Source organism: Chaetura pelagica, unplaced genomic scaffold (genome assembly GCF_000747805.2).
Source record: "Chaetura pelagica isolate M959 unplaced genomic scaffold, ChaPel_1.0 scaffold65, whole genome shotgun sequence".
NCBI lineage: Eukaryota > Metazoa > Chordata > Aves > Apodiformes > Apodidae > Chaetura > Chaetura pelagica.
Genome location: NW_009953386.1, coordinates 932,588 through 945,681, shown reverse-complemented (window position 1 = coordinate 945,681; position 13,094 = coordinate 932,588). Strand labels below are relative to the sequence as shown.

At 44.9% G+C, this 13,094-nt stretch overlaps 1 protein-coding gene across 1 annotated transcript in view; it reads right to left on the bottom strand.

The window, feature by feature from the left end:
- ARHGAP31 (Rho GTPase activating protein 31) overlaps positions 1–13,094 on the bottom strand; it is a 56,299-nt gene that overhangs the window by 19,984 nt on the left and 23,221 nt on the right. Inside the window, exons 2-3 of the mRNA XM_009998223.1 lie at positions 810–912; positions 158–302 (exon numbers count right to left, since the gene is read on the bottom strand). Of these exons, the coding sequence (XP_009996525.1) occupies positions 158–302; positions 810–912 (248 nt within the window). The remainder of the gene's footprint in view (positions 1–157; positions 303–809; positions 913–13,094) is intronic.

Below are 13,094 nucleotides of genomic sequence, written 5' to 3'. Positions count from 1 at the left end.
GGGAAAGAGATTCAGCACAAGATAAGAAAGAAGAGCACTGAGAAGTGTTTATACAGATACATGTGCCAGAAGCCCAGACACTGGAGTGAATCCCAAGCAGCTGTCATGCAGCCCATCCACATTGCTGGTGAGGAACAAGAACAGTTAGGGGTCTCACCGTGAATTTCTTGTAGAGCTCATAAGTGAGGAGAGGGTTGGGCAGTTCCCTGAAGTACAGCTTGCAGAGTGACCCCACGCAGTGGATGTCCTGGAGGTAAACTTCCCTTGTCAGATCCGGGCATTGGTCAGAAACAAACTCTTGTCTGAAACAATATGGAGACATAATGATGTAGACAAATAAGAGCTACTCCATCCCAGTACTCCACCCTAAGCTGTCTTTTACAACTAGAGGAACAAACAAACTGGAAAGCAAAGTTTTCCCTGAAGCCTGGCCCAGACTGTTTCCTTGGATCAGGCCCTGAGATTTCAACTGGTCTCTGGCTTTCCTAACATAGTCCCATGAGTGGACCCCCAACTGATGTGAAGAGATTGCTTTCTGCTAAAGTGTGAGAGAGAACACTCAGCATTTGTGCTGAGACCCTACAGGCCTTTCCCATTAAGAGATGCAGAGGGAGATAATTCTTTTTCTTTGTCATCGACTAATCCCTGAAATGTTGTATTTCCGTCTTATCAGCTTCAGAGACAGTTTATCTTCTGCATCAGTGTAGATAGAGCTCAGTTGGCCCCAATCTGTGCCTGAGGGACTAACAGTGAAAAGGTACCAAGCAATGTCACCAAAGCTCTCTGGCACTCAGACAGGTTGCCCTTACCTCAGCTTTTGTATGTTGGATGTCACTCCTGAGAGGCGGTAGATCCCATCCACGATGCCATGAGTCTCAATGAACTCCGCACAGCTCTTCAGCACGTAGGGGACTAGGAGAGGAAAGCAAAGCAAGGAGCCCAATGAATACTCTCTGAGAACTTCCACAAGTCACCACAGAGGTGAAAGTCACCGCATACACAAGCTTTCTCTGAGAGCCCTCAGAGAAAGGGTACAGCAATGGGAGAAGTACAGGGCAAACCAAAAATAAATCCCATAAAGCAACCAGAGCCAATTTGCACAGTGACGACAGGCTACGGTTGTGCCACACCATGTTCACTGACATATGACAATGGCTGACCCTGAAGACACAGGAACGTTGTGGGATGAAAGGTGAATTTTCTCTCTCTCCCTTTGTTTTCTTTCCAGGAAAAAAAAAACAAACAAAAAACACCACAACAAAACAACAACAACAAAAACCAAAACCAACCAAACAAAAAAACCAACAAGCACCAATTTCATTCTAATTGAAAGAATGAGGTAAATCATGAAGTCCTGAGAAACTCCCCCCTCCCCAAGTCAGAGCTCCAGCTTTGCTAAATTGTGCCAAAAGGTCTGATTGGCTTGGATAAAAATCAGAGAGGCATTTGCACTTCCATATAAGCCTACATACCCATAGCTCAGTGCTCATAAACTCCCTCAGAGGGGGTATAAAGTTCAAATATTGACTAGATCTGCACACTGACAAAATCTGACATTGGCTTCAAAAGAACTCTAACATAACCAGCCAAAGACTTAACCAGCCTTAAAGCTGAGAGAAGCTGAGAGGAGCCTGAGGCACAACATTTACATCCAGACCCGGACTCAAAGCCTATGTTTATTTTTTCCCCATATAGGTATAGGAAACCCCCATCCTCTTGGTCAGACCAAGCCTCACTGTCCCCAGTACTATAACAACCCTAGCTATAACAATAACAGTAAGAGAGTCCTTCCTTATTAGGTGCTAGAAACTACAGTGTATTTTAACAAAATGCTTCACACAGCCATAAGTACAAAAGTCAGTAAATGCAGAAGTTACAGTTCCCTGCAGTAATGCTGACTCTGCTGCACTGCACATTGGGCAAGCAGTGTGGAAGAAAAGACTAAGCCACATGTTTAGCTGGAAAGGCAGGCACAGCAATTACTGCATCTTCGCAACACTGCAGAGACAGTCCCTCTGGCTGGACTTCCCTTGAGTTCTTCTGCTCAAAGTTCAGGACCATAATGACACACTGACATATGCTTTATCAGGTGGGATTCAAAGACAGCACTCCAAGGACAGCCTGAACAAAAACCAGCTGATACATTAATATATTTCTCTTGCATGCCACTGAGGCCAGAGCCAGCTCACAGGTGGACTTGACCCTACTTAGCAGCCCAGGGCACAGGCTCTGGTGACGAGTGGTCCCGAGCTGGTACCTACCTCAGTGACACACTATTACCGAGCTCAGTTGGTCAAGGAAGTGCTGCCGTTCTGCCTACCAGTAAAGAGGTCTTCCTTGTGTTTCCCTTCTCTTCTCTTTTGGCCAACCCCAATGCAGGAATACACAAAGTGCCAGTGATTGCTTGAAAGCCTGAATGACCCAAACAGACTAATTCTGCTCTGTTAAAGAAGTCTCTTCAGAACAACAAGGAAAAATTGACTTCATGTATTTTGCGCAAGGACTCGTGATGCAGGTACACTATTTGTGCTGTCACTCAAAGCCCTTGGACTGATTTTTAAGACCTTCAAGCTGTTGGGCTAAGGCTAACAGCAGAAATTCAGGCAGGGGCCATAGCCTCCCATAACAATGATGTTCACAGGAAACCATGAAATCACCAACAGAGCAAAAGTTTTGTCCACAGCAGTCACAGAGTCATAGGATTGTTTCCTCAAGGATTTTTGGAGAAGGCACATCAGCGCTTTCCTGAAAGAACATGGAAGATGCTCATTTCAGTGCCTACAGTACATACTTCCTAAGAGGATTAGATGATGTGGAAAGAGAAGGAGCAAAAAAGAAGTATGAAATTTCCTTAAAATCCTGCCAAGAAAAGCCCAAGTGACACATCAAGGAAGAGGACCTTACTATCTCTGAGTAAGACCTGATTATCTGTAACCACAAGTAGGCAACTAAGATCATATGATGATGAGCATGATTAAAATTAAAAAAAAAAAAAGAAGGAAAGGAAAGGCAAATTACTTCAGACCTCTCCATTTCTGGCTGGTCAGGCTGTACCATCTTTGTGGCAGGAGCTACGCATACATGGCATATTAAGATATCCTTCTTAGTAGGGGTCTCTGGGAATAGATCTAATGTAAGTAGCAAAAATGAAAGCTAGGCAGATCCATGTTCACTTCCAATCTATTTGGGTGGGAGAATGGTTGAACCACTCCATGCCACCTAGAAAAAGAAGAGTCAATTTAACTGAAAACCTATTTGATCATGACAGGCAAATGCAAGGTTTATTTAAAAATTAAACAGTCTTTCATACAGACAAACTTCATATGATAGTGCTTAGATGCCACAAAATGAGGTCCATGCTCACAGCACCCTTCCTTAGGCACTTTTTAAAATCTTGGTGTTCAAAATGAGCACACCAACTAAAAATGCATATACTGATGTTTGTCATGACTAATTTGACCACTTGAAACTAAGACCTATTAAATCACACCTTTTTTTTTTTTTTTGCAAAGTTTTAAGTTTCCTTGGGATAAATTAGGTCAAGAGGCCTCAGGCAGGTGAGCAAACATCTCATACACAAACCAGAGAAGGCTAGATCCATCTGTTGAGGGCAGGTAAGCAAAAAAAAACAACAGGGGCCTAAGGGCAATAATCTGTAGCAAACATTTAAAATTAAACTCATTTTTAAAGTGGGTGAAGACTCCAGAGACAACCTATAGACTGCAGATAGACAATACGTTGCAAGCTCTGCAAGTATCTCTTACTTCAGCCCTGCAGTCTTCCCAGATTTTCCAGCCCTGGGCATCTCACATATCTCTGCCAGTGCACCTCTCTCATCATGTACGTGATTTCCCACCATACCAAGTCTCTAGATTTTGTGAAGAGAAACATCTAGTTACACTAAAATGTGTGGTGGTTTTCTGATGTCAAAAAAACACCCCAAAACAAACAACACAGAGGACACATTTCTCTTGTAACCAAAACTACAGACTTTGACCTCAGATCCCTGGAGGTGAAGGGACCGCATCAGCTTCCCGCAAAGCAAGCCCGTAAATGCAGCACTTGTGTGAAACTGGACCACAATAAATGTTTTACTTGAGCAGAACCTGTAGCTCTGAAATTCCTGAGCTGCTCAGATCTCCTAAAAAGCTGACTCTTTCAGGCACTTGGAGGAGGCGAGGCCGGAGCAGCAGTGAGCAGCTCCCTCCTACTGCCAGGTGCTTCTGGGGCGGTTTGATCATTTCAGACACGGGGCTCCTGATGACTCAAAACAAAGGCTGTGATCAACCCTGAGCACGGGGAGGTACAGACTCCAACATGCTTTAGAATGGGACTGCATTGGCATTACAGGGCATGTGTAAACCAGAGCTGGGTCTCTCCCGAAAGAAGGCGGGACGTGGATGAGGATTTGCAGCAGGGGTGTGCATGTGCGTGCAGGCACAGAAAGGGGTGGGCGGGGGGCTGCCCAATCTTGACACTTCTATAATTAAAACTGTGCTGGAGGCTTAGAAGTTGGAAGAGGCAGCTGGTGTCACACAGACCCTGCTTGTTCTGCCAGACAGCCAAACTGTCCTCATTTAAAACTACAATAGAAACCAGATGGAGGAGGAGAGGCACAAGGCATCAGTCAGAAGGGAAATTGAGTTATAAACATACTGCACACAAAAGACAATACTTCTCTTCCCCTAGACAAAAATAAACCAGAAGGGCAGTCACAGTAACTCGTTCCACTCTCACTGGATATCACCTCCAAGTTCAGCACATGCAGACATTCACCTTCACTGGGGTCTTTTCTGTGGCCAAAGCTCATGTCAACTCCTTTATAAATGTCTGTGGCTTTTGCTAGGTCAGATATCTCAGCCCTCCTCCCCTGATCCCACCGGCTTCCAGTGCCAGTGGTATGTACTGACTCTCCCCTCCCAGCATTGCTGGGAAGGGGGCATCTCTCCCTTCTCCTTTCCCTTCCCAGTCATGGTGCTACCACCCACCAAATGTTCCCACCAGCAAGCAAGCTACTTACTCTTTGCCTGCCTGACAAAGGCTTTATCTGGCTGACCATTTTGCATCAAAGCCAGGGAGACCTTCAAGCAGGCACCTAACTCAATCACCAAGCAGCCCTAGTAGGAGGGAACACTGGGAAGAGAGGGAGTCACTGCATCTAATGACCAGTGGAAGAATGGCCTCCTGGTCTACCACTGAAGCCAATGAAGGGCAAGAAAGATCCTAGTCCGAGAGGAGATGCAAGCAATGCCCTATGGCCCCCAGTGCTGCCCTCCAGAAGAAACTTTTGGTCTCCATGGGCTACAGAAGGCCGCCAGGGAGAAGAAGGCTGGTAAGTCAATCACCTAAGCCAGTCAGTGCTAACACTGTCAAGCCATTAGCTTAAAGCTAATTAACCTGGACTGGGTCACGCATTCAGGGTACACAGGACTGAACTGGACTGAAGAGCAGAAGCCTTCATTTATGTCTTTTTCCTTTGTTCTCTCAGAAAGCTCCTTCCAAGGATTAAATTACTGACAGAGCTACTCAGGTCCTCTTTAAGGGTTCGTTTATGCCACATGGAAGGCGTTTCACATCCTCTCTAATTTATTTTTTTAGTTTAGTTCAAGTAATGGGAGCTAAATGCAGACATTTCCTTTTACCTGAAACATTAACTTGTTGACGTTTGACATGCAGGAAATAGTTGGGGGTTTGCTTTTGTTTTATTTCTCCCTAGAAGTAATCCTGCACCAAAAAAAAGCTGTGGGCATTTTTATTTCACTATTTCAGTTTTGTTATGTATTAATACTTTTTTAAATGTCTTCTATTGTCCTCAATAGTGGTGCACGCTTGCTATAATGCTATGTCAATAGCATGGCAATAAAGGTCAAAATAATCTCTTGTTTCAATTTAAATGACTAAATTAGGAAATATTTCCTCCTGAAAAATAAGTGTTTCAATCTGTACTAAGCAAGAGCTGTTATTTTGTACAAAACTAACAACAGTACACAGTTTAGACAGACTAATATATTAACTTGGTCTCCTAGTCACAGGAAAGGAACAGCACTGTATAAATGGCAACATACTCGAGAGTCAGTATCTCCAACGTTTTTTGCTGCATTTTGCTGCCTGTCCTGATGCTTCCCACATTAAATCACACACTGATAATGCTGATTCGTTTTTCTGGATTTGTTTTGGTTTTTTTCTGATCTTGTCTGATTTTAACTAGGCATAAGGTTGGCTGAAAAACATATTCCTGAGAGATCAAACTGTGCTCTCCTCCTTGCAGCTTTCCCAAGCCCTGGTCCAGCATGGCAGGCAGTCATGATTCCAGTTTGCTTTCTAGTGCATAGCCTTGACCTGTGCCAGCTAAGGATAAGTCCTGTCTTGCCTCTAGTTACCATCTCCTTCACCATCCACTGTCTTCTTGTCAGTGGTGGCCAGGGATGGAAGTGATCACAGCATCCAAAATCACTGCTGAGGATCTCTCCTGCTCAGAGATGAAGGATGCTGGCAACTCTGGGGATGGGGACAGTTTGCCCTGCTGGACCTAACTGCTACTCTGGGGATGGGGACAGTTTGCCCTGCTGGACAAGCAGGAAGAAGGAGAACCAGAGGGCTTCAGTCTCCAGGATGTCTATGTATACTTTTCATCAGCCCTGAATTCATTCTACAGAAGAAAAAAAATAAACTGTCTCACCATCAAATTCAGTGTTTAGCTTGGCTGTGAGTGCTGAGCCACCACAACCCCAACCCAATGCACACACACACACACCTGTGTTTAAACAGTATCAGATAGCTCAACACCACTAACCAGGCTTAAAACCAAATCACTTTGTTAGAGTTCTCCTTGCCTCTTCTGCCTTAGCTGCCCTAATCAGTGTTAAAAGAAATAAATAGATTAATAGCTGGTCCCAACACGATCCTGTCTGCACGACTGAATCACCACCTAAGTCACACGCTTCATTTTTCCCCCCTCCTCTACTTCTGTGGGAAACATCTCTGCAGTGTTGTGAATGGCACAATAGTGCTGTTCGTTATGATGAAAGCACCATCCTGTGATTCTGGCCACCAGAGACTCAGGAAAAGCAGATCTCAACCCTGTCAGATGCTGTGAGGCACCATCCTCCGCGGCTTGGGCGGGCAGTGGAACCGCTGAGCGCTGCTCGGGACGCTGCTTTCAGCCAAGTGCATCTACCTCAACACAGCCTGCAGGCCCGGGGTGAGTCTGAATGAAGTCAATGGCACCACCAAAAAGAGGGTTTTTTTAATTCCCACCGATATCATACCCAGCTTACATCTCACATATCTAAATAAGACATGTAGGAACAACTGATCTTCCAGAGACTTTTGACAACTGTGATGTTCCGGGCAGAATTGAAAGAGCCTGTGGCAGACCTGGCCAGCTCGTCAACAACATCAATCAAAGAAAACCTAAAAAGAAAGCACCACACAGGCAGACGTTCAATTCTGACTCTCACCCCTGCTGGTCACCATGCCCCTCTGAAATGTGACCAGCACCTTGACATGGCTGGCAAATTCTGTCATGCAGGCACTTTTGAAAAGAAGCTGTACTAAATACTAGAACAATTTTGTTAGGAAAACATCCTGCTGTGGGTTTCCTGAAAAAAAAAGCAAACAAAAAAACCCCAGATAACGAACAGGATATCTCCACTCCTAACTTTTATGACTCTTTAGTGCAGCCACCTCGGAAAACAGCAGCTCAGGTTCCGCAGGGCAGGTCAATGAGCTGTGCACATCCTCAGCTAGACATCTGAATCCTAACAACCCTGATCCACAGCAGATTGGAGTAGATACAGGTCACCACAGCACAAGCAATTGAGGCAATTCATTCTGGAGGCAGGGGTAGCAGGACTATTTAAGCTGTCTCAGAAAAGGGACTTTTGTATAAGTACAGAAAAGATCAGAGTAGTTTTGAAGCTCCCTATAATGAATTGACCTCCACCTCAGTAAATGCATAGATACTGACACAGCCCGGATTTAATAACCCGGGAAGGTTAGAACTTGACCCCCTTGCTTTCTGGTCCCTCACAGATACCATGAGGATAAGCACTGTGAGACAGAAATGTTGCCATAAACCCAGCTTCTGATGACACATACTAAAAAATTACCGAATACAAAGGCTGCATCAGCACTGATCAGGAGTGAGAGGGGCAATGCGGATGCTGCAGCTCATGGGAGCCGAGAGAAGCAGCCTGCAAGGGAAGAGTAAACAGCCAGTGATGTAGGCTTCATTTTAAGTCTCTTGAGTGGCCACTGTCCTTCATTCAGACCAATTAACAAGCTTAAGCACTGCAGGTATCACACAGTATCATGTTTTCCTTCCTTTCTCCACCATCTTCGTAACCATGAAAACCAAGGTAAGCCATGCTAACCTACTTAACTGCTGACAACAAAGCAAGGAAAATACATGGATTTCATAAGTTTTTTCCTCCTCTCAATAGATTTTGACCTATATGTTTTTATTTACAAGGGTTTCAGAAGCAAGTTAGAAAACAAACAGTGCATGGTCTCCATCTTTTACCTGAGCCTTGCTCAGTTTCTTACAGTCCCCAAATTACTCTAGAGGTAATCTGTGAACTATTGCACCCATTTCTTGACTATAAAAAGAGTGTAGAGACCAACATCTCCCTTGACATCTGGGAAGTCTTACACAAGATTCTTGGGATGTCAGAATCTGGAAAACGGTAATTCAAGGGGATCAACACATACTCCCTACCTGGCTGTCACTGTTTATTTGTTCTTTATTCCTTTTAGGCTGGACTTTAGTGTGCCAGGAAAAAGGGATTCTAGTTTTCTCTTTACAAGGAAGCTTTTGGGGGCTGTTAGACAGAAATTCCGGATGCTTAGATCTTGATGTGCATCTGAAAAATGGCAGCTACTGGTTAAAGTTTTGAAGTCCTTTCTATTATGCCTTTCACAAACACCACATCTATACACCAAAATCAATAGAAATGTCTACAGGATATAGAATTTGTCTGTAGTTCCTCTGCTGTTCTGTCAAGCTATCTCACTGTTAGACAGATCCTTAGTCCACTTTCATAGTGATGGCATGCTGGTGGCCTAAGCAACTAGCTCCCAGATGGATGCTTTTGGAAGGCTTCAGGAAAAATGACAGAACAATAGAATGGTTTGGATTAGAAGGGACTCAAAGACTATCGATTTCCAAGCCCCCTACATGCGCAGGGACTCCTCCTGCTAGACAAGGTTGCTTAAAGCCTCATCCAGCCTGACCTCAAAGACTTCCAGGGATGAGGCATCCACAACTTCCTTGGGCAACTTGTACCAATGTCTCACTACCCTCACAGTGAAGACTTTCTTCCTAGTGTCTAGCCTAAATCTACTCTATTCTAGTCTAAAGCCATTTAAAAAAATTGCAGGGCTGAATCTCACAGCATTTATTTATATCTTTTTATTTTGCCCTCTGTCACACTGATGAACTGATGCAGACTGACACTAGATTATGCAGCAATGTTCTTTAACTCAGGCCCCTCACTGGTCTTGCCTCTAGGGCTCTTCTAGTGAAGAGTGGATACAGAGAGGTTATTCCAAATGGGCTGTTTTACAGATAGTCAACAACTTCGGGCAAAGAGCAGGGAAAATTGCTGAGGAACATTATATATCACAGACAGACAGATGAGGAGCCTAAATACAAACCCATAAAGGCTGCAAATCAGAAGTGAAAGGCAAATGAAAACAGACTTTTGAGAAAAAGTAAATAAGGCCTTATGATGTCAATTTGATTGAAAACAAACATGCAAAGGCACTAGCAATAAGCAGTCATTATAGTTCGAAGCCAAGCAGCACAAAATCCATTCCATCTTTGCTCAGTTGCTGAGCATATATTTAGTCTGCGTGTTTTCATTGCAAGGCTGGCTGGGCCTGACCCAAAGAACCACACTCATATAAAAAATCCCATTGAATTCAGCAGCATTTTCCACAAGAGAGAAAAAATAATAAATCTGTTTGTTCTACTCTCTCTTACCATGGCATGCAAATGCTAGTAAATGAGGTGTAGGAAAGATAGAAGAATTTTCACCAGCTTTACAGGAGCATAAAATGATGGTGTGAGGTTCAACACAGAGTGGAGAGTTAAGACTGCTGCTGGCAGTAGAAGGTCACCTAGAAATGCTCCTCCCAGCCCTGCTCAGAGAAGGCTGAAAACAAGTCAGTCTTTATTTGAAGAGGATTAAGCTGTGGGTGACTGGGATTGCTGATGTTTGTCTGATGAAATGAGGTGCTGTTCTATCCATCCTAAGCAATGCCCAGAGCATACAAATGCCACAGCCTGTGGGCTCAGCTTCTCTCTAAGTGGAGCACGGAGAAAATTCTGCCAGAAGCAGTACCTGGTCAGACACACATACCTCTACACATAAGTAGATGTAGATGTATATCTATGTCTATATCAACATATATGTGTGTGTGCATACGTACATGCATGTATTTTTAAATATACAATTATATTTTTTATGTGTGTGAGAGAGATTTAATGTGCATTAACAGGAAAATCTTAGAGCAACAGCATTTAAGAAGGTGTCAGTCGAAGCCTAAAACCTAGAGGTGGTATTTTCTGAGTCAAAAACTGCAAAAGTCTTACTAGGCTGAAGTCATAGGTCTGGGGGATACATCATTACATGCTGGTGCTCTTGTTTGTTGAAGCTTGCTCAGCCAGATACAGAATAAGCCATTGTCACTGATATTTTCCATGCTGTCCTGTTCCAGGCAAAGTGCCTTCAGCTAGTGCATTGCCCTGCATGTTGCTACTCTGCTGAAGGCCTTTCTGGGTGAAGTACTCAGTCTCAGCCAAGGGCTAGCTCAGTCTCAGCTGTTGGGCTAGGGGTGGATTCCATCAGCAAGTCCAGAACCAGGCTCAGTGGATCGGTTTCACTCAGTAGCTTAGTTAAGAAGGGATATGGGTGGTTTTGGCTACACCTTTTCAACTCCAGAGGCTGCAGCCCTCTAAAGTGTACTCTACAGTCTTGATCACCAGGATCTTATTTTCCTTTCCATACACTGAGGAGAGTAAAGAGTTCGAAAAGAAGCTGCTGAGCAGCCTGACTCCAACAGCTGGAAGTGGTGCTACACCTTCAGGGCTTCTTTCAGAAACAGCAGGGAAAACAGCACTGCTCCATCTGCCAGCCTTGTGGCAGATCAGCACTCCACGTGTGTTGCAAGAGGGCAGCTCGCTTGCTCTCCGAAGCCTGTGAGAATCATCCAGGACAGCGGAGCAGGCAGAACAGCATCTGCAGATGGTGTCACACAGCCTCCCAGCCTTCCAGAGGCCAATGCTGGGCTGGGATTGCTTAGTGGAAAATATTTCCTGCCATGCTGTATGTGTCTGCCTCCGCCCCAGGATGTCAGTGCATAACTACCAAGATGCAACTAAAGCATATGGCATGGCTTCTCCAAGGATGACCTGCAGAGACTGTACCTCCACAACTGCCTGCCAGAGGGGTAAGAGAAACAGAAACAGACAATAGTGCTGTCAAGTCAGCGATGAAGAATAACACGGCCTTTGCAAGCCCTAATAAAAGGAGAAAAGAAACAAAGTTGAATAAAATATTACAGCAAGATGGTCTCTTCTTATTCCTTGAACAAGCTTCTGTCTTCTCACCTAGCAGGGAACAAGTCAGGAGAGATATGTCTCTAAAGGTTACTTTTCTTTGTACTCCCAAGGCTCTTCTGCTCCCAATGGGAGCAGCTGTCCCCATGACTATTCTCCCCCACAGAAAATTCCCCCCAGTTCCAGATGGGATACAAGCCTCCTTCTCGCTTCATCTCTCAATAAATATGCATGCCAGGGGTTATCAAACTGAGGGTCATTCTCAGGGCTAACAACGGAAAAAAAAGCAATACCCAGCTGTTCCTGAAGCACTAAATCTAGTCACTTCACAACTGCACTCCTCAGTTTCCAAGCCCCCCAACAGATTCCTGACACATTCCGTATTCTTCTCTTTATTTTGTTTTCCATTTGGCAAAGGACAGGCTCCGAACCAGCGTGAAGAAAAACAACCTTTCCCCCTCCCCCTTCATTTTTTTCATTTTTTGGTCTTTTTTTCACAGCGCTATCTCTGCTCCAAGTCAGGCCAGGTAGTGCTTATCATTTCCTCTGCACTGCAAACACCAGCCTGCCTGCGTTTCCTGCCGCAGAGCCCGACACCACACGCTGACATTGTTTTCCAGGCCCCCCTCGCTCGGAGGCAGGAGCAGCTCTGCCTCACAGTGCTTCCTGTTGATGTCAGGACCCTCTTCCTCCCAAAGCAACTGGGCTTCCTGCCGGCATCTGTGTCCTTTTCCATGAGGACTAGCGGGAGCCATTTTCCTACACAGCGGCCAGGGATGGGGGGGGAAATATTTGTAAAAAAAAAAAAAAGGCAGTGGAGACAGGGTTATAATGGGGAGAAGTAGGGTGGATGTTTTGGTGTTTGGTTTTTTTTTTCTCATGGAGCTGTTGAAGAATATCTGGGGCCCCACTCAGCGAGGAGGAGAGAGAAGAGATGAGAGGTCAATACAGTAGAGTTATGTGTCAGAGATGCCGGTATTAGAAAGTACCAGAGAAATCATTTATTAGCAGAGAACATCAGAGACTAATTACAACTGCTGATTTCCCACTGCTAAGGAATGTAAGCTCACAAAAGAAAAGCTATAGCCACAGCCCCCGTGCTCTAGTGGTGCTGTCGTAAGCTCTGGGAGATGCCAAGACCTTTACACCAGACCATTGCCTTTATTTTTACTCTTTCAAATGGAGGAATCTCTGCTGCTGCCAGCACTGTTTCATCAACAGTGGAGAGACTGGACAATGAGTGCAGAACACATCCAAGGCCAAGCAGAAGCACTCCAGCTCCACAGACTGCCACTGCATGAGCTGCTGGCCCCAGCAGAGAAGGGAAAGCCTAACCAAATAGCATTTTGGACCTCCACACAGTCTAGGTTTGCATTTCTCCCTTTATAGAAGCTGATGGGCTTGTCCCACGTCCCACTAGGAGCTTACAAGCTGGCTGCACAGTGTAGCCCAGGAATGTGTGATTACAGGCTCCATCATGATGGGGACACAGGACAGGGCAGAGCACAAGGAGCACAGCCAGCTGTGGCAG